General features: G+C 41.9%; 2 protein-coding genes across 3 annotated transcripts; one reads left to right on the forward strand and one right to left on the reverse strand.

Annotated features, from left to right (window-relative positions):
• Positions 1 to 38: 38 nt before the first annotated feature.
• On the reverse strand, positions 39 to 2,664 carry dexi (Dexi homolog (mouse)). Of its 2 annotated transcripts, XM_089019156.1 has the most exons (3): positions 1,815 to 2,664; positions 1,417 to 1,510; positions 39 to 348 (listed from the first exon to the last, which is right to left on the reverse strand). In XM_089019156.1, the coding sequence occupies exon 1, from the start codon at positions 2,175 to 2,177 to the stop codon at positions 1,908 to 1,910; it is 270 nt and encodes an 89-aa protein (XP_088875282.1). In that variant the 5' UTR covers positions 2,178 to 2,664; the 3' UTR covers positions 39 to 348; positions 1,417 to 1,510; positions 1,815 to 1,907. The 2 variants fall into 2 exon arrangements, with proteins under 2 accessions (XP_088875282.1, XP_088875281.1); XM_089019155.1 differs by lacking the exon at positions 1,417 to 1,510.
• A 280-nt stretch (positions 2,665 to 2,944) lies between these two features.
• clec16a (C-type lectin domain containing 16A) lies at positions 2,945 to 20,780 on the forward strand. Its single transcript, XM_089019521.1, has 23 exons — positions 2,945 to 3,132; positions 3,491 to 3,619; positions 3,732 to 3,865; positions 3,989 to 4,137; positions 4,267 to 4,372; positions 6,368 to 6,491; positions 6,725 to 6,899; positions 6,986 to 7,036; positions 7,861 to 7,977; positions 10,251 to 10,572; positions 12,615 to 12,726; positions 12,795 to 12,895; positions 13,840 to 13,959; positions 14,028 to 14,137; positions 14,947 to 14,991; positions 16,157 to 16,207; positions 16,312 to 16,440; positions 16,538 to 16,658; positions 17,287 to 17,438; positions 17,570 to 17,774; positions 17,849 to 18,019; positions 18,108 to 18,248; positions 19,058 to 20,780. Exons 1-23 carry the CDS (start codon positions 3,059 to 3,061, stop codon positions 19,480 to 19,482), a joined length of 3,264 nt encoding a protein of 1,087 aa, XP_088875647.1. The 5' UTR covers positions 2,945 to 3,058; the 3' UTR covers positions 19,483 to 20,780.
• The last annotated feature ends 86 nt before the right edge of the window (positions 20,781 to 20,866 follow it).

Below are 20,866 nucleotides of genomic sequence, written 5' to 3' on the forward strand. Positions count from 1 at the left end.
GGAAAAGAACATGAATGAAAATGTACCCCAAAAATATGTTCAATCTGTTCATAAAATGGTTTTATTGCATTTAAACATAAATGTAGACTGCGTTTTCAAAACCACTCATGATGCATTCATCAATATTCAAAAGCACTTCATTCTCCTTAAACAAGTCCATAGTTGCGACGTCTTCTCACATGCAAAAAGTACATCTTTTCTTTTTTTTCCAGTCAATACGTGCCAAGTGAAGGACACAGATGCTTGTGTGGACGTCCAGGTGGCGGTGCAGTTGAAGAATGAGTCTTCCCAAGAAGCCATGATTGAAAGGTTGGGCTTTGGTGATGGTCATCTTCACGTTGAGATGACCTGAAATCACATCAATCACAAAGGGTGAGTTTAAAAAAAGGGCAAAATATAACATTGTAGTCACATCAAATGGTTCATTTTAAAGTCTCTGCTCCCATAAAAAAAAAATAGAATGTTATTTTTACTGCAATGCGTGTCCTCAAAGTTAACAAACACCTCAGCCACATCAGTATATTTCAAGTCCAATCCAATGTAATAATAATCATAATAATAATACAGTGATACCTTGGCTTACAAAGTTAATTTGTTCCCAGACAGAGTGGGTAAGGCGAAAAGTGTGTATCCCAAAAATTAATTTCCCATAGGAAACCATTAAAATGAGAATAATCAGTTCCCAGGTCCCCATAAAACATAATTTTCCAATTTAGTAAGCCTTAAAACTACACAAAATACCAATTTGTGTGTATAATAAATGTGCTATGGTATTATAATTAAAGAAATAAACCGTACTGGATAATAAAGTGGTTTTATTGACCTTTGTGATGGTCGTTGATGGCTTGATGGAATATAGTGGCCGGTTTCCTCAGCATTAAACACTTGATGAGGAACGTAGCCTTCTTCTTTCACCATCTTGAGGAATGATCCCTTGTAGGTACATTCTCTGCGATAATTTTACCTAGTTCCTCATCAATTGTGTTCTGTTTAGCTGGGTTGATAGCTTTTTGCATCAAGTCTACAGATGGCTTGTGCGGGTTGTTTGTGGAGCCTGATTGATGGGATATTTAAACCTTGCAGTCTACACTCTGCCTTTGAACTATCAAAGTTGAAACTCTCTCACTGTCGTCTGCCTGTCTCTTTAATATTTAAACCACCTCCCCTCACTGCTGCGTTCTTGACCAATCACGTGGCTTTAACCGACGACTGGGGGTGGGGAATAGAGGACCAAAACAAGCCGGCTTGTCATTCGAGAACGACACATCACTCATTGTAGCGCTCCGTGTGTATCCCGAAAAATAGTTTGTATGCCAAGGTAAAAATTTCATACATTTAACATTCGTAAACTGAAAAGTTCGTAAGCCAAGGGGTTTGTAAACCGAGGTATCACTATAATAATAATAATAATAATACATTTAGCTTGTAGTCGACGTGCACATTCCACCATGATGTCCCTGATCCACTGGTGAAGAGACGCTTTGATCCTCTCCTCTTTCATCTGGAACTGCTTTATGTAACAAAGAGGGTACAGAAAGTGCTTAAGAATGTCTTTGTGTTGTCATGTTATTTGTTATTTAGTTTTTTTTGTTCTTTTGACTTCAAGACGGCGCCGCGAGAGTGGCTGCCTTTCCAGAAGCTCCTGTGTTTTGCTTTTCTACTTTCATTTCTTTCATAACTTTGCTGCTGTGAAATGTAAATTTCTCCACTGAGAGACTAATAAAGGCAAATCCAATACATTTAATTTATAAACACCTTTCAAAACTCTCAAGGACACTGACTGAATAAAAAGTAGCCACTCCGAAACTGCTTACCACATTCCCATCCATCCCAAAAAGATCAGACGTCCAGCAGAGAGGCTTCGTTTGTCCCATAACCCGTCCATCATCTTCACCATCCAATCCATGTCACTCCAAATACCCTTCAAAAACATCCAAGTCCAAGTCCGAGTCGTAGGGCAGGGATGCCGGGTCGGAAAGAACCCCCAGGTCCACGAGAGCCCGGTCCATATCCTCGGGCATGAATACTATCCCCACATTCAGGACGATGTATTCCATCAAAAAGGCGTAGTAGAGAATGAGGACGTTTACAAAGAATAGGCCCAAATAAAGCATATAGGGGTGTTCGTCCAAAAGCGATTCAACCGAATCCAACTGGGCATAAATTACGTGGATCATAGAGAAGAAAATTGCGTGGTGGTTGTCATGGATAAACAAAGTAAGAAGATGAGATAGCGAGAAGTCTGCAGGGGTCCGATGAGCTTTAGACGCACTTTTCGATGAGAAAAAAAAGTGACGTGTACTTATAGTAGCTGGACACTGACGAAGGAAAAAGCTAATAAAACGTGCGCATACTCGCGTTCATGCCTAATAATAATAATGCACGAGTAGTATCAAAATATCACAGTAGATCACTGCTAAAACTGTTTACATTGCGGAATTCAAGCTCCGCCAAGTGGCAACGCATAGCTAAAAGCAGTCTCGCACAACGTTAGCAAAAACAGATAGCCAAACAGAATACATGTAGTAATTGTATATTCGTACCACAAAAACAAACACGACCCGCAAACACACGTCCCAGTTGTGTTTTAACTCCCGTAAATCTCATACCAACAGTTACCAACTGCATCAAAACATTGCGGACTGCATAAAGTGAACACGTCATTGACACTATACGTCATATTTGGGCGACGTCTTCCTGAAATGACTAAGAGGGATGAACTTTTATTTTTCAATTCCTTCCCGAAACTTCAGTCAAATGTTAGGATCACGGCTGGAAAATATATTTTAAAAAAAAATAAACAAGTTTAAATTCGCGATATGGTTTACGCTGCCTGACTACATTTGTAGTTTGTTGAGGATAGAAAACTACATTTCCCGAACATACCATCGTCGACTACGATTACGTAACGAGTCCTTGCTCCTCCCAGCTCAACCAATCCACGACTGTTTGATAAGTAGCTAGCTCCACCAAAAGTGGGTGTTATGGCCAGATGCCCCAGCTAATATCAGCGAAATAAAGCGCCTGTCAAATTATTAATCCCTTTACAACCGCAGCCATGTTTGGCAGGTCTCGGAGCTGGGTCGGAGGGCAAGGGAAATCGAAAAATATCCATTCGTTGGACCATTTAAAGTGAGTAGCTTGCATGTACACCTACACGCTAATGCTAGATTTGACGTGAATTGGGATACACTACAGAAATAGATCTTTTGTTATTTGCGTCAGTATTTCCTAATCTGATTTCATCTGTTTACAGTATATATTTTTGAGGCCTGTGCACGTTTATACCGAAGCTGCTTCTAGTTGAACAAATTGTACTTGCCGGTTCAGACGAATATTCTATTTAAATTGTGTTGGAAGTGAACCTTGACACATTTTGACCAAAGTCCAGGGTTGACCAATCAAAAATACCACTGTTATCTTTTTGCTTTGTTAAGATTAGCCCCTAGTCTGTTTTACTCACACCTGATGTATATTATGTCACCCTCAGGTACATGTACCATGTGTTGACCAAAAACACAACAGTGACAGATCACAACCGCAACCTCCTGGTGGAGACGATTCGTTCCATCACGGAGATTCTCATCTGGGGGGACCAGAATGACAGCTCTGTGTTTGAGTAAGCCACCTTCATCATCACAACATAAATGAACACAACGGCACTTTGATGTTCGTGGTCGTTGACAGCGGATGTGTTCCCGAGCGTTAATTAAATGACACTCTACTTTTAGCTTCTTCCTAGAAAAGAACATGTTTGCCTTCTTCCTGAACATCCTGCGACAGAAGTCTGGGCGTTACGTGTGTGTTCAGCTTCTCCAGACTCTTAATATACTCTTTGAGAACATCAGACACGAAACATCTCTGTGTAAGTGTTTACCTGTCAAGCCAAAGTAACAAAATAAAGTTACTTTCTGACAGCACACATGATAAAATAGCACATCCACACAATTGTTGTTGAAAAATATACATTTTCCTCTCTTTTGTGCAGATTACTTACTATCCAACAACCACGTGAACTCCATCATCGTTCACAAGTTTGACTTTTCAGATGAGGAGATCATGGCTTACTATATCTCCTTCCTCAAGACCCTGTCGCTCAAACTCAACAATCACACGGTGCACTTTTTCTACAATGAGGTGAGATGTCTTGCAGATCAACCTAATGGCATAAACGGGTTCAATTGTTTCGGTCCACCTGGAAAGTTTGTTTGTTGTGTTGTCAACGTCAACTCCCTGTTGGCTTCTCTCCGTGTCTCCCAAAAACAGCACACGAATGACTTCGCCCTGTACACCGAGGCCATCAAATTCTTCAACCACCCGGAAAGCATGGTTCGCATCGCCGTCCGCACCATCACTCTCAACGTGTACAAAGGTGAAGTTCAACCCCTTGCATGCATACGTCTTGATTAACAACCTAACAACAATAAGATTGATAATAATAATAATACATTTCATTTATAAGTGCCACCAAACATCCATAATATTGACTCCCTTCCTACTTTCAAATCCCACCTGAAAACCCATCTGTTTAAAATTGCATTCATGGTCCAGTTCAATCAGCTATTTTGTTATTTATAATTTTATTTGTGGTTTTACTGTTTTGTAATAATAATAATAATAATAATAATAATAATAATAATAATACATTACATTTTAAGCTCCTTTCAAAGCTCTCAAGGACACGTTACAGTCACAGACAAGCATAGGTACTATAATAAATAAAATACAATCACAAATAGAATATGATAAATAAAATAAAATTATAAATAGAAACAAGTGAGAGAGCTACACAGAAAATGCAATTTTAAATAGGTGGGTTTTGAGATGGGACTTGAAGGTGGGAACAGAATCGATGGATTGTTTTTTTTTATTGTAAAGTGTCCTTGAGTGTTCTGAAAGGCGCTTGGAAATTAAATGTATTATTATTATTAGTAGTAGTAGTAGTAGTAGTAGTAGTATTATTATTATAACTCTCAAGGTCACTTCACAGTCACTGGATCAGTTTTTCTGTGGGTGAGCAGCGGCAGCCACACGCGGATAACTCAAATAGATAGCCAATAGATAGCTAGCTAGATAGCCAGATAGCTAGATAGCCAGCCAGAGCGAATAATAATAATCATAATAATCATAATAAAAATAATGATGCATTGTATTTAGCAAATAGCTAGCAAATGATAATAATAAGACTAATTATAATAATGTATTTTATTTGTAAGCGCCTTTCAAAACTCTCAAGGTCACTGGATCAGTTGAAACATTTTTTTTTTCATTGATGCAATTTTGAGGACTGTAATACTATATAAATCAATATATGTTGTATTATATTATGATATATTTGGGACAGATTTTCGCAATTTGAATGGTTAAAATGTGGAACAAAAAGTATATATATATTTTTGCTGTTTTGATGTAGAACAACTAATTTCGCGGTCCCTTACCCGGACCAACTTCACAGCCATGACACTATTCACTTTAACACTGTTTGTTTGTGTCTCTCTTCCCTTCCGACAACCACACCTCCTCTGCCGACTCTCCTCACCCCCTCTCATCCCCCCCTTACCTTCTGCGCACTCCATCGGCCTAACTCCAGTTTCATGTAAGTTGATTCCATTCATTCAGTCTTATTCTTGGGCTGGGTATTACTGAAGCTGCCTTTTCGTGGCATTTTTGTCGATACATAGAAGGGCCATATTAGATTGCATTGGATTAGATTTTATGAGTGGATAAATCGACATTTCACAGCAGCAAATGGAGAAGTAGAAAAACAAAACACTGGACCTGCTGTAAAGCCTGCCACTTATGTGGTGCCATCTTGAAGTCAAAACAACAACAAAAAAAACAAAAACTTACCCATAAGCTTTATTGATATCCATCCCAGTTTTATCTGCTTGAGTGTACAGCACAGGTGTCAAAGTCAAGGCCCGCGGGCCAAATCCGGCCCGCCACATCATTTTTTTCGGCCCGCGAAAGCAAATCAAACTTGTTAAATTCCATGATGATTGCTAAAATCTGAGCTGAAATTTCATATTTTTGGATGTCAACCACAATAAAAGTCATTACTCTTGACTTCAGATTTGAAAACGAGTTATTCATTAATTTGCCGTGTGCTCTATATGTAATATTTGAAGGGATTTAAACATTCTAATGGGTTCCCCAAATTCATAACGGCCCTCGAGAGGAAACCATAACTACAATGTGGCCCGCGGCAAAAAATGACTTTGACACCCCCGGTGTACAGTGATACCTCGGCTTACGAACCCTTTAGCTCACGAACCTTTCGCCTTACGAACATTGACACGAACACTCTTTTAAAATATTAACGACGTGCGATAATAAGCGGTCTCCTTCATCCTTGTGATTCTTTTAGTGGACAACCAGCACATGCTGCACTACATCCGAGATAAGACGGCGGTGCCGTATTTCAGCAACTTAGTCTGGTTTATCGGCAGCCATGTTATTGAACTGGACAAATGTGTGCAGACTGATGAAGAGTAAGTGATTATCGGGTCCGTATTGCATTGCGCTTGATATTTGGAGAGCTCTGTGTTATTATTTTTGGCCTCTAGGAGTTGGCTTAGCCCATTATTTGTAACCACCCACAGGGACTCGAATTACACTACCGGTATTTTTAATGTTCAACTTCTTATACCGCTTTAATTGCAATTTTTTTATATTAACGCAAACATAAAATGTCACCGATACCGAAATCTCTGTTGTGTCTCAGGCACAAAAATCGAGGCAGGTTAAGCGACCTGGTCGCTGAGCACCTCGACCACCTCCACTACTTGAACGACATCCTCATCATCAACTGCGAATTCCTCAATGACGTTTTGACTGACCACCTTCTCAACCGTTTGTTTTTACCTCTTTATGTGTTCTCATTGGTCAGCCAAGAAACGGTAAGTGGGCTCGGAATTTTGGGAGGAATTTGCTTCTGTGATTTTAAATTGACGTTGTTGTTGTTGTTGTTGTTGTTGTTGTTTAGCATGAAGAGCGAAAGATCAACCCTCAGGTGTCCCTCTACCTGCTGTCACAAGTAGGCATCGCATTACATAACACGTAATAAAAAAATGGATGGTTGAAGATGAAATGAGTGCACACCACGTTTTATAGTATGTTCTCAGTTTTATAATACAGTAAAGTCTCGTTATATCGATATTCAAGGGAGATCGAAAAAATATCGATATAACCGGGACTATCGATATATCCGACCCTGTTTGCATGTAATTTTCTCAGTGCGTGCATAGAAATAGTATCGATATAACCGGGACTATCGATATATCCGATATCGATATAACGAGACTTTACTGTAATAATAATGCAATTTTAAATAGGTGGGTTTTGAGATGGGATTTGAAGGTTTTGTCTTCTATGACAAAAATAAAAATGCCTTTTGATTGGATTGGATGAAATTAGCCTTTATTAGTTTCGCAGTGGAGAAATTTACATTTCACAGCAGCAAAGTGATGAAAGGTAGAGGAAGGGAAAGGAAGAAGTAGAAAAACGAAATACAGGAGCTGCTGTAAAGGCAGCCACTTTTGCGACGCCATCTTGAAATCAAAGCAACAACAAAAACGAAAAGATGAGGAATGGCGAGACCAGATCTAGGTAGCAGTAGGGTAGCAAGAGTCGCAATTCTTTCTTCTTTCTACTTCTTCTCGTCGCGGGCTCCTCAAGCCATACATCCATCCAGCCGCAGACGGATGCCACGTAATATTTTGCTCTCACCGCTTGACGGAATGTCTAATATGATTATGGTGCAAAATTATGAGGGTGCTAAATGGTTTTTCTTCTTGCTTCCACACATGAAATGATTTTCCCATGAGGGGACATTGATGATTTTCCCCGGGTGTTTGACAGGTCTTTCTGATCATCCACTATCAACCCCTCGTCAACGCGCTGGCCGATGTCATTTTCAACGGGGACCTTTCCGTTTTTATCCCACAGACGGGCCTTTACAATCCGCAAAGGAATACCGTAAGTCATGCGCTATACGGCGAGTCCGTCTTTCCTCAATCACCCGCTTAAAGAACAACCGACGCCTCTGGACAAGTTGCGTCTATAATTTGTAAAATGGCTTCAAATGACTTCTACTGAGCGTATTTCACAAAGATTCCACCACATATAGCTATATTTTATGTTTTAAGACTCGCGCTAAATATTCAGAAAGTCTTGTTTTTGAGTTGGTGACGATTCCTGACATCACGTCACGGAAGGAACGCCCCTGACCGAGAAAGGACACACAATGCATTTTGCGGTACTTTGTTTGCCCTGAAATCTTCTTGTCGATCCGTGTTGATGGTGAAATTAGAAGGAAAACACATAAATAACGCGATGGTTAATGAATGTGTTGCACCAAGACAACTATTTCATATTCACCGACACAAATTCCCAGGAGAAAAATCAGCCCATTTCCAACAGAGCTTTGACGCCATCTTCTGCATTTTCTGGGTGCTACATTTCTGTCCAGAAGCTTGGTCGCCATTTTCTGCCTCTTTTTTTGGTGATACATTTCCCCCCAATGTTGCCTCAAAACGACACGGAATAAATTCTTTAATCGATTGCAAACATTTATGCTTTCCTCTTCAGAACTATTTGAATCATATTCATAACTGGATGAGTAACAACAAAGCATCTTCTCCGAATCTATAGCCGTTGTTTTGATTCTCGAGCAAGGCAAGACGTCTTGGCGTCTGAAACTAGCCACTTCCGGGTTCAATTTGAAGTAGTTTTTGGACACTTTAAGTCATTTTTATTGGTCTTTTGCATTTGACTAAAATATCATCCTGCGTGTTTTGGGTATTTTAGATGCTATCAAACGTTTTTCTGATCTCAGTTAGGAAACAAAAAAGTGGTGTCGGTTGTCCTTTAACTTAACCGTTCCAAATTTAGATTCCTACCCCCACCCCCAAACCTCCGTGCCCCCAATTTTCTTTGCTTTTGACCATCTGTTATTGTGTTATCGGTGGACGTCGGCGACGTAGTGAGCGTTTCTGAGAACATTTGTGGTTGTTCTCTGTTCTAGCTTTTGTGGGTTTTTTTAGAAGCCGCCAACCTTTTCGCCGAATGCCAGCAGAGGTGTGACCTCTTCTAAATGATGTCGGTTAAGACGACGACCACAATAAAGAGCCTCTGCACCCTATATTTTTTTTTGTGGTCAAAACGAGCAGCTGTTAGAGCACGTTTCAAAACAACCTCGAGAGATTTTCAAGTTCTTCATAAATGTCAGTTTTTTTGATGGAAGGAAAGCGGAGTGGGATTAAATGTTTTTTTTTTTTCAGGGTTAATACAGTAAAGTCTCGTTATATCGATATTCAAGGGAGTCCGAAAAAATATCGATATAACCGGGACTATCGATATAACGAGACTTTACTGTAGTTTAGTCCACGCGCACGCCGAAAGAATGGTGTATTCTTAAACTTTTTCGATATATAATGTGCAAGGCGAACATTCAATGAATGAATAAAGTTTCTATGTATATATGTATGGAAAACGTTTTGAAATATGTAATTCATTGAATGTGCCCCATATAATGCGGTGCGCCTTATGTATGAAAAACGTTTTGAAATATGTCATTCATTGAAGGCGCCCAATATAATGCGGTGCACCTTATGTATGTATGGAAAACGTTTTTAAATATAATTCATTAAAGGTGCCCAATATACTGCGTTGCACCATATATATGTATGGAAAACGTTTTAAAATATGTCATTTATTGAAGGGGCCCCATATAATGCGGTGCACCTTATGTATGGTAAATGTTTTAAAGCACAGGTGTCAAAGTCAAAAAATGACTTTGACTAAAATCTGAGCCAAAATATCATATTTTTGGATGTCAACCGCAATAAAAGTCATTATTCTTGACTTCAGATTTGAAAACGAGTTATTCATTAATTTGCTGTGTGCTCTATATGTAATATTTGAAGGGATTTAAACATTCTAATGGGTTCCCCAAATTCATAACGGCCCTCGAGAGGAAACCATAACTACAATGTGGCCCGCGGCAAAAAATGACTTTGACACCCCTGTTTTAAAGTATGTTGTTCATTGAAGGTGCACCTTATGTACGGAACAGGTTTTTAAATGTCATCTTTGAAGGTACGTCTTATATTCCAGAAAATACAAAGAAAATAGTCTTTAAACTTACGCCTTCTTGATATTAAGAATACTTTATTGACATGACAATGATTGTTTTTCCGACTGTGTATTTGGCGTAATATACCAATGCTGTACCCACGTATGTATTTCAGTCTAATTCCGGAGGAATGCGTCGCTTTACCAAGCCGCCAGAATCTTTGGAGCGCCTGCTGGAGCTTTCCCGCCACCGCGGTCGCAAGAGAAGCCAGAAGAGGCCAAACTACAAGAACCTCGGCGAGGAGGATGACGACGGGGGTGCCAGGGGAGGAGGAGGAGGAGGGAGCAGTGGCAGCCGAGAAGGGTCAGATGAGGGCTGGGACGATAGCGGCCGAGCAGGCGATGGAGGCCGAGAGAGAGAAAAGGGAAAAGGTACCGAGATTTTAGGAACAGGCGGGAGTTCGAAGGGAAGCAGAGCGTGTGGGGAGACGGCGGAAGGTGAGTGTGAGTCGATACAGGATCGTTTGCCTTTGTTCAACCTCCCCCTACCTCCCATTCGTCCATCTGGATAATCTGCCATGGTGTACCCCCGCCCCCCCCCATTTCTATCTAAAAGCAACCTCGTCTCCAAACGAAAAAGAGAAAACAAAAAGCTCCAAAATCAACTTGTTCCTTAAAGGACAACCGACGTCACTTTTTTGTTTTTTAACTGACATCAGAAAAACGTTTTATAGCATCTAAAATACCCAAAACACGCAGTATGATATTTTTAGTCAAATGCAAAACACAAATAAAAATGATTTAGTGTCCATAGTCTGCAAAAAAATTAACCTGGAAGTGGCCAGTTTGAGAAGGTCCCGCCCCCTTGTTCGTGGTGTCACCCCAAGACGTCTTTCCTTGCAGGAGAATCAAAACAATGGCTTCAGATTCGGAGAATATGCTTTCTTGTTACTCATCCAGTTATGAATATGCTTCAAATAGTTCTGAAGAGGAAAGCATACATGTTTGCAATCGATTAAAGAATTTATTCCGTGCCATTTTGAGGTATCTGGGGGCGGGAAATCTAGCATCAAAAAGAGGCAGAAAATGGCGACAGAGCTCCGTGTAAGGAATTAATCAGCCCGTTTCCACAGGATGATTAATTCCTTACACGGTGCTTTGTCGCCCTCTTCTGCCTCTTTTTTGGTGCTACACGAAGTTTTCAGACCAAACGAAGTACAGCAAAATACATTAATGTGATGGGAGGACTACTACAATGTGTCCTTTCTTCGGTCAGGGGCGTTCCTTCAGTGACGTAACGTAAGGACTCGTCACCAACTCAAAAACAAGACTTCCGGAATATTCAGCGCGAGTCTTGAAACGTAAAATATAGCTATATGCCGTGGAATCTTTGTAAAATACGCTCAGTAGAAGTCATTTGAAGCCATTTTACAAATTATGGACACAACTTGTCCGGAGGCGTCGGTTGTCCTTTAAGTCAGTGAAAGGTGACCAGCAGTGCAAGTCCAAAAAAAAGGGACAAAAAGACTTGACAATCTCCTGACTAAAATACACATCATACATAAAAAAATTCTCTTTGCCTAAGTTTTGAGATGAAGCCTTCCTGCCTTCCCTTTTTTAGCCTCATTTTTTTCCTCCATGGGTGGCCGTCAATCAAACATCAAATCCCTCATCGTTGGAAGTCAACAAACCATATCATCCATCCTATGCTCCTCACCTGTCCGCCCGTCTTCCTCTCGCTCTGTGTGCATGCGTGTGTGTGTTTTCGGTCAAATACCAAAACAATCGGTGAAAAAAAGGTTTTGTTGTTCATCCAAATCCAGTCCTTCACTTGACTGATAATTGAGAAAAATCCTTCATGGTGATTTCAAAATAAAATATACTGTATATTCATCTGGAGGTCCAAATATTATTTTGGAAATGTTAACTCATTCACTGACATGCTCGTATTGATTTGGGAATTGAAACTAGGACGTAGAGCACTATTCCCGAATTTGTTCGGGTTTTGTTTTTTCTGTCTTTGGGTGTCGATAAAGCGCTGGTCAGACCTCTGGCAATGTTTTTCCCTTTCGTGAGGGGGCGGCATTTGCCTTTTTTCCATGTTAGTGCTTTGTTACAGCTTCCGCTGTTGTTAAAGCGCTATATCAACCAATTTGTATTTATTGCATTGCATTTTGTACACCCGCCCCCATTTCAAGCTCAGATAACTCCAGACCCATATAACTTAGGAATTAACTTTTTTTTTAATGACAGATGAGAGTCTAAGGTTTATTATGCTGCATTGAATGTTCATGTAGTCCTAAAACTTAATATTCTGTGGGTCCTGGAATTAAAGTGACAAAAACCCTGGCACTGTAGCGGACACATTTTTGCACATCGTCTGGCAGTGAATGAGTTAATATAGTACACAAAGCAATCATCAGTAAAGCGAAGCGGGACATTCATTTCAATTGTTTTTTTTTTTCCTTTACCTTTTGATCGAATGCCAACGTAAACGTCATTATGCCTACTATCAAGCTACGTGTCCCCCTGCCGCCCAGAAATAGAAATGGTGGTGATGGAGACTTGCAAAGTATCCGAGTTGACCGAGCAGAACATCACGGATGAAGAAAAGACTGCGGCAGCGACCCGCACGCACGCGCAACGAAGCAGGTAGCTTTTTCACACGTGTGCGTGTCAGGTGTGCGAGTATCAAATGTACTTTTGTCTTCTTTCTGCAGGCCTTTCTTAGAAATGGTGTACAGCGCCCTGGACTGCACCGCTGACGACTACCACGCCTTGTTTGTCCTCTGCCTGCTCTATGCAGTTTCACATAGCAAAGGTTTGATCCATTGGATTTGCCTTTATTTGTCTCACAGTGGAGAAATTTACATTTCGCAGTCTGAGGATGACAACACACACACACACACACATCGCGTTACTTTCACCTCTCATGTCGCTGTTGATAAATTGCCTCGTTTCCAGCTGGTTAGTTAGCTAGCTAGCTAGCTCTCTATTTGCTATCTAGCTGTCCAGCTAGATAGCCAGATAGCTTTCTAGAATGATATCTATCTATCTGGCTAGCTAGCTATTTATTAGCTTTTTATGAGCTAGCCAGCTAGCTTTCTATCAATTTGGGTTACTTCAGGGTTGAATGAACGCTGGCGCGTCTGGCTGCCGCTGCTTAGCCACAGACAAACTTATCCTGTGACTGTCAAGTGACCTTGAGAGTTTTGAAAGGCGGTTATAAATGAAATTTATTATTATTATTATTATTATTATTATTGGTATTATAAGTTATGAAAGGGAAAGGAAGAAGTAGAAAAACGAAATACGGGAGCTACTGTAAAGGCAGCCACTCTCAAGGCGCCATCTTGAAGTCAAAAGAACAAAAAAACTAAACAAATAATGTGACAACACAAAGACACAGAGTCATTCGTTCTTCAGCACTTGCTGTACCCTCTTTGTGACATGAAGCAGTTCTCGATAAATGAGGAGAGGATCAAAGCATCCTTTTCACTAGTGGATCACGGACGTCATGGTGAAAAGTACACGTCTACTACAAGCTAAATGTTGAAAGCAAACACGAAGCTGTAGCATCCATTGACGAAAAGCGACTGCCTCACATCTCCCGTCCGACGTAAATCCGCTTCAATTCCAAGCCGCGACAGAAAACAAACACCTTCCAATGTGCAAAAAATCCCACGCGGTCATCATCAAATCCTCATCTTTTCCTCATCCAATTCCGTCTTATCTTCATTCCAGCCGCCCTCTTCTTTCTTTTAGGTATAAACACTGATCTTCTGGAACGACTGCAGTTGCCGGTCCCCGATCAGGAAAGAAGCTCGTACAGTTTGGTACTTGCCGAAAGATTGATCAGAGTCATGAGCCAGGCGGCCCAACCAGGTAACGTACACGTTAGCGATCTTACACGTGACCAAGGCGCTCATTGATGATGTCGCTTCCGTGCTTAGATGGTCGCGTTCGTCTCGCCACCCTGGAGCTCAGCTGCCTTTTGTTGAAGCAGTCTGTGTTACCTGGAAGTCCGTGCATTATCAAAGATGTTCATCTGGCCTGCCTGGAGGTATGACGTAAAACGATATGTTCCCATCTCGGCGTACGATAGAAAGGCTGGATTAAAATATAAATAAATAGATCAATCAATGGATAGATGGATAAATACGCACTCAAATAAATCGTCTGTGTAAGCTCTCAGTCGTACAGGAGTTGTTCATCGATGAAAAGGTTTCTTCAGCCGTCATCTGTACTTCCTTGAAGGTGTCAGATTGTTTCGGTTCTTATCCAAGAGGCTTCGTCAGCGAACTAAAATTTGCTGGTAGTTTTGGCCCTATATATATCCTTACTGTCCAGACTCTGCTATGATTGGTCCCTCCTCTCAGGTTGGGGGGAGCAGAGGACTAATCCCTGCGGCTACACTGATTACTTCTATTGTCCTGAGTGGGGTCTACGACTGGCCTGATTACCCCATTTGCTCTGGTATCACCTCATCAGTATAACTAAGCCTATGTTGCCTAATAAGTCTGTCGGAGGAACAATTCAAATTGAACCTCACCCCACCAGGCCTATTTAGTGAAGGGTTTTTGCTGTGTTATGAAAATAGCTTATTTTACTCCCCTTTCAAACCATCTATTTTCTTTCGCTAAGATTTTAACCTCATTGTCGTCAAATGAGTGATTGCTAGCTTTTCGGTGCATATGTACTGCCGATTGAGGCCCACTGATTATCCTTGCAATGAACACATCGTTTTTAATACTTGTGTATTTAAAATGGAATGCATTTTTTTTATACCAGTTCAATTATGCAATATTATCTCCAGTGTCCCGGGAAGCATGTTTTAGCATGTCTGACATGTCCTGCGTCTCATGTACACAGGGGGCGAGAGAGGAAAGCCTGCATTTACTGCGGCGATTTTACAAGGTAACAAAGCAACCTCTCACACACACACAAAAAAAAAAAAACACCACCAAACGATCATGTTGACATTGCTCATTCTGCAATTAAATTAGTTGGATTCTGATTGATCATCAGTTTCGTATATGATGATACAAAACTGATTGTCGATCAGAAGCGCACGTTTCCCTCGCACTTAACCGCTTAATGCGGGGCAATACATTTTATTGTTGTGAGTTTAGACACTCGTTGACTTTTACTTTCTGCTCCCTGGTTGCTTTCTGTTTTGGTCTTACTCACCGCGCTTTATGATAAGTGTTTTATGACACAAAAATTTCACTGGCAGTCAGTTTCATTTTCTTTTGTCTGTTGTATATATGTGTATATATGTATAAGAATGTATATATGTGTACGTATGTATATGCGTGTACGTATGTATATAATATATACATACGTACACATATATACATATATACTATATATGTATACGTATGTATATATGTATATATATGTATGTATATCTATATAATTTATGTGAATTAAAATAATATGTTTATATATGTACAGTAAAGTCTCGTTATATCGATATTGGATATATCGATAGTCCCGGTTATATCGATACTATTTCTATGCACGCACGGAGAAAATTACATGCAAACAGGGTCGGATATATCGATAGTCCCGGTTATATCGATATTTTTTCGGACTCCCTTGAATATCGATATAACAAGACTTTACTGTATATATAATGAATGTGTATATATGTATATATATATGTGTGTGTGTGTGTGTGTGTGTGTGTGTGTGTGTGTGTGTGTGTGTGTGTGTGTGTGTGTGTGTGTGTGTGTGTGTGTGTGTGTGTGTGTGTGTGTGTGTGTGTGTGTATATATGTGGATGTCTATTTTGCTGTACAATTTAAAAATATCAGCCATTTCGTGTGATAAGTGACAATCGAAATGGACTATCCTTCTACCATTCTCCCTTACTTCCTCTACGATTTTCACCGTCATGTTGGAAGCACCCGAGCATGAATTATGAACCGCAAATCCATATTGAACAACGCCCTCGTATGAATCATCTCCGAATAGCCGTTGCGATCGGCAAGACTCCACCCTAGGCCATTCTTTTCATCGGCGTACGGAGAAGAATGAAGTATTTTAATACCCGGGATTTATGCTCTTTTGAAATGCAGGGCGAGGAGATCTTTCTGGACATGTTTGAAGATGAATACAGGAGTATGACGGTGTGTGTTGGCCTTCCTTTTCTTTTCTTCCGTAACAAGTATGACAAAAGCACTTTTTGCTGTTAGTTGAAACTCACCCGGTTGACGCTGCTTGATGGTTTCAGAGTAAACCGTTGAACGTGGAGTATCTCATGATGGACGCCTCCATCCTTTTGCCGCCCACCGGCACACCTCTGACCGGCATCGACTTTGTTAAGAGGCTCCCTTGCGGAGATGTGGAGAAGACGCGAAGGGTATTGTGGAGTCGCAAAATCTCTTTGCGTGTGTTTCTTGAAATCATATACATGTCATGCTAATCCTTTCCTTTGTGTGCGTTCCACTCCCGTTCAGGCCATGCGTGTGTTTTTCATGCTGCGTTCACTATCGATGCAGCTTCAAGGAGAACTGGAAACGCAGTTGCCGCTGACCAGACCCGAAGACCTTATTAAGACTGATGATGTCTTGGATCTCAGTAAGTTCCTGTGTCCATAACACAACGCTTGACGTCTGGGATGCATGTTGGCAAAAGTTCCTGATCCAGTACTGTATTTTCTGGTGTATAAGGCACAGCGAGTATAAGGCGAGCCCCCCAGTGAATGGTGTGTTTTTTAACTTTTTCCATATACAGTGATACCTTGGCTTACATACTTAATTGGTTCCCAGACAGAGTGTTTAAGGCGAAAAATGTGTATCCCAAAAATGTACTTCCCATAGGAAACCATTAAAATAAGAATAATCCGTTCCCAGGTCCCCATAAAACATAATTTTCTAATTTTTATAAGCTTTAAAACTACACAAAATATACCTATTTGTATGTATAATAAATGTGCTATGGTATTATAATTAAAGAAATAAACTGTACTGTATAATAAAGTTGTTTTATTTACCTTTGTGATGGTCGTTGATGGCTTGATGGAATGGAGTGGCCGGTTTACTCAGCATTAAACACTTGATGAGGAACGTAACTTTCTTCTTTCACCACCTTGAGGAATGATCCCTTGTAGGTGACTCCTCACTGCTTCGGGAATGGCGCTCTACATTATATTTTCAATGAGTTAAAAAGGGGTTTGGCTTACAATACGCTTCCACGTTTGTTTCAGACAACAGCGACTTAATTGCATGTATGGTGGTCAGCAAAGATGGCGGCCAGGCTCAAAGGTTCCTCGCCGTCGATGTTTATCAGATGAGTTTGGTCGAACCAGAAACCAAACGCCTCGGGTGGGGCGTCGTCAAGTTTGCCGGCCTATTGCAGGTTAGTTTTGTGTCCTTGTTTTTTTTATTGTACTTAGAAACCGCTATCCACAATGGCTTCTGAGCAACAAAAAAAAAAGGCAATGTCAAGCACGATCCTCTCGAAAGCATTTTTCTTGTCACCGCCACCAGGACATGCAAGTATCCGGCGTGGAAGACGACAGCCGAGCTTTAAATATAATCATCCATAAACCCAGCTCCAACCCCCACGCCAAGCCACTGCCGATCCTCCAGGCCAACTTCATCTTCGCCGACCACATCCGCTGCATCATCGCCAAGCAACGCCTCGCCAAAGGTCGCATCCAAGCCAGACGCATGAAAATGCAGAGAATAGCAGGTGACACTTTAACCGCCTTTTTACATATTCCGACTGGACTTTTTTTTCCAATCGGTTGCGTTTCCCCTACGCAGCTCTTTTGGACCTTCCCGTGCAGCCAAGTACGACGGAGGTGCTGGGTTTCGGCCAGACGGCCACCCCGTCCCCCGGCGGTCTCCCTTTCCGTTTTTATGAGCAGTCGCGACGAGCGCCCAACGACCCCGCGGCCGGCAGGGCGGTCTTTGCCTCAGTCGATAAAGTTCCCGGTAAGATGGCCAACTTCCAATTTGGATTCGTATTGGTCCGCTTCACCTGGCGTCTGTGCGTTGAACGGATTATGCGCGTCGTCCGCAGGCTTCGCGGTGGCTCACTGCGTCTCGCAGAACACCCCTTCCTCACCTCTCTCGTCACCTTCAACTCCCTCCAGCGGAAGTGGGAGCACCGGACGATGCGACTCTGTGACGACCAGCACCGTTTCTGCTCACAGCCCCGCAGGTAAAGACCAGTCTTACATGTGAGAGAGAATGAGTGTGACTGTTTGAGAGAGAGAAAATGAGAGTGAGCGAGAGCCAACGAGTGTGTGTGAGAGGGAGTGAGTGTGAGAGAGAAAGTGAGCAAGCGAGCAAGAAAGTGAGCGAGCAAGCGAGACGGAGAAAGGCTACATGAGAATGAGAGAAGGGAAATCAAGAAAGAGAGTGAGCGAGCGAGCAAGAGAGTGGCTATATGAGAGAGTATGATCGAGAGAGAGCAAGAGAGCAGTTGAGAGGAAGAGAGACTATATGAGAGACAGGGGGAGCGATACGAAATGACAGAAAGGGAAAATGAGAGATAAAGAAAGCAAGTAAGCGAGCAAGAGAGTGATCGAGTGAGAGGGAGAGACTTTATCAGAGAAAGTATGTGAGAGTGAGAGAGCAAGAGAGCTAGTAAGAGGGAGAGAGACTATATGAGAGAGAATCAGAGAAAAAAGAGGGTGAGTGAGAGGGAGAGAGACTATATGAGAAAGTATGAAAGAGAGTATGAGTGAGAGAGAGCAAGAATGTGAGAGTAAGCAAGAGAGTGTGTGAGAGAGCAAATGTGTGAGAGAGTGAGTGAGCGAGCAAGCAAGAGAGTGCGTGAGCGGGAGAGAATATATGAGAGCAAGAGTATGAATGAGAGCGAGAAAGCCTGTCCTTCTCCCAAATATTTCCAACGTGACCAAAACAAACAACGCGACTGAAATCGTGACAAAACCAAAAACGCAAGCTCTCAATCGGACAACGCAAGCAGCCAAAAACTAAACGTTGGCTTATTTTGCCCCCTCCAAGATGGCGGCACTCCTCCCATGTCCTCGTCCTACGAGGGGGGCGTCGTCTGCGACGCGTCCGACCCCGCCCATGACCCGCCTCCAACCCTGGCCCCCAGTCTCACCCCGGCCTCCCAGCCCACAATCTCCCTCCTCACCGACAGCAACGCCGACGCCCTGAGCGTGGAATCGCTGACCTTACTACCCCCCGCCGATTCGCCGCACCTCCACCACACCTGCGCCAATCCCCTCGCCCTCCCCGGCCCCGCCTCCTTTCTCACCAGATTGGATGAGAACGAGGAAGAAACGAACCAAAGTGAGTCCGAGGCCCAAATCTCCCCGGCGCTACGACCCACCTGCGACGCCATCGAAGATCCGGCAGGTGAAAATGACCGAAATAACAGCGACAAACACGCGGAAACGCCCGACTCGCCCGAATTGGACTAAAAACGGCACACACGGCGGGTGACGTTGACGTGTTGACCCCGCCCCCCGCCCCCCAGCTAGGCCGCGGGCTGTTTCCGTGACGACGAAGCGGCCATTGAAGCCGTTTCTTAAGGCACACAAAGACCACCTGTGGAAAAAGCCTCAAGACTGTCGGAACTGCCCCAAAAAAAGCACATTTGGGTTCTTCGGTTTCGCACACGTGAGTTTGTAACACGCGTCAAAGCGTGTAACCAGCAGTTTATGATTATTAATTTTTTGGAATTATTGATTGACAGCATTGTCACATGCCTTAACTGCTGATGTGAGATGTTAAAAGAGCCGATCTATTTTCTACGTCTTCTCTTCACATATGCCACTGTTTTTTTTTTAGATATACGCACAAGCCTTTCATGCACTGTCAAAACACTCAAATACAGCTAATATCCAACTTACGACCAGCTCGACTTACGACCACCCGTATTTACAACCTCCAGACCCAATTTTTTAATAATAATAATAATCCCATTTAATTTCTAAGCACCTTTCAAAACTCGCAAGGTCACTTTACACTCACAAAATGGTTTTTTTCTGCGGGTAAGCAGCGGCAGCCACATGCGCCAGCGTTCACTCAACCTGGAAGTAACTCATAAGATAGAACGCTAGCGAGGTAATAAATAGCGGTCTGGAGTTATATGAGTTTGAAATGAGGGCGACTGTCTAAAATACAATACATGGTTTCTGTAGTGCTTTAACAACAGCCGAAGCTGGAACAAAGCGCTAACATGGACAAAAGGCAAATGCTGCCCACTCATGGAAGGCAAAAAAAAAAAACATTGCCAGAGGTCTGACCAGTGCTTTATCGGCACCCAAAAAAAAAAAAAAAAAAAACAAATTTACAAATGCCGCTCTACGTCATATTTTTAATCCCGAATAAATTGGGGAATGGCAGTGAATGAGTTAACTGGATGCGCCTTGACCCGAAACGGCCACGACGAGTTGCCATGATTTCGTCATCTTTAGCTGGCTATCTATTAGCTCGCTAGCTTTCTATCTATTTGAGTTACTTCCTGCTTGAGTGAACGCTGGCGCGTGTGGCTGCCGCTGCTCAGCAACGAAAAAACTTCTGCGACTGTAAAGTGACCTTGAGAGTTTTGAAAGGCACTTATAAATGAAATGTATTATTATTATTATTATTATTGATTGTAGCGTGCGCGCGTGCTGTAAAAATGCTTCTGCCTTTTAAACGTGTAAGTATTGTTCATGACTTTAAAACAGAGGAATAAATTAAAAGCTGCAATAAATTATTCTACACGACAACCCAGACACGCCTTCGTGTTAATTTGCAAACCAAAAAAAAAAAACAACAACAAAGCCGTGATCGCGAGTAGACATTTTGTAAGCGCTT

The sequence above is a fragment of the Hippocampus bargibanti genome, linkage group LG17 (genome assembly GCF_051943395.1).
Source record: "Hippocampus bargibanti isolate YZ-2025 linkage group LG17, ASM5194339v1, whole genome shotgun sequence".
In the NCBI taxonomy this organism is placed as follows: Eukaryota; Metazoa; Chordata; class Actinopteri; order Syngnathiformes; family Syngnathidae; genus Hippocampus; species Hippocampus bargibanti.

What these genes read in the sequence shown, in the direction of transcription:
- dexi (XM_089019155.1), bottom strand. Translation starts at nt 2,177, where the DNA reads ATGATCCACGTAATTTATGCCCAGTTGGATTCGGTTGAATCGCTTTTG.
- clec16a (XM_089019521.1), top strand. Translation starts at nt 3,059, where the DNA reads ATGTTTGGCAGGTCTCGGAGCTGGGTCGGAGGGCAAGGGAAATCGAAA. An exon ending in ACAATCCGCAAAGGAATACC is followed by an intron (nt 7,978 to 10,250) that starts GTAAGTCATGCG and finishes TATGTATTTCAG; the next exon opens with TCTAATTCCGGAGGAATGCG. An exon ending in CTCAGTCGATAAAGTTCCCG is followed by an intron (nt 18,020 to 18,107) that starts GTAAGATGGCCA and finishes CGTCGTCCGCAG; the next exon opens with GCTTCGCGGTGGCTCACTGC.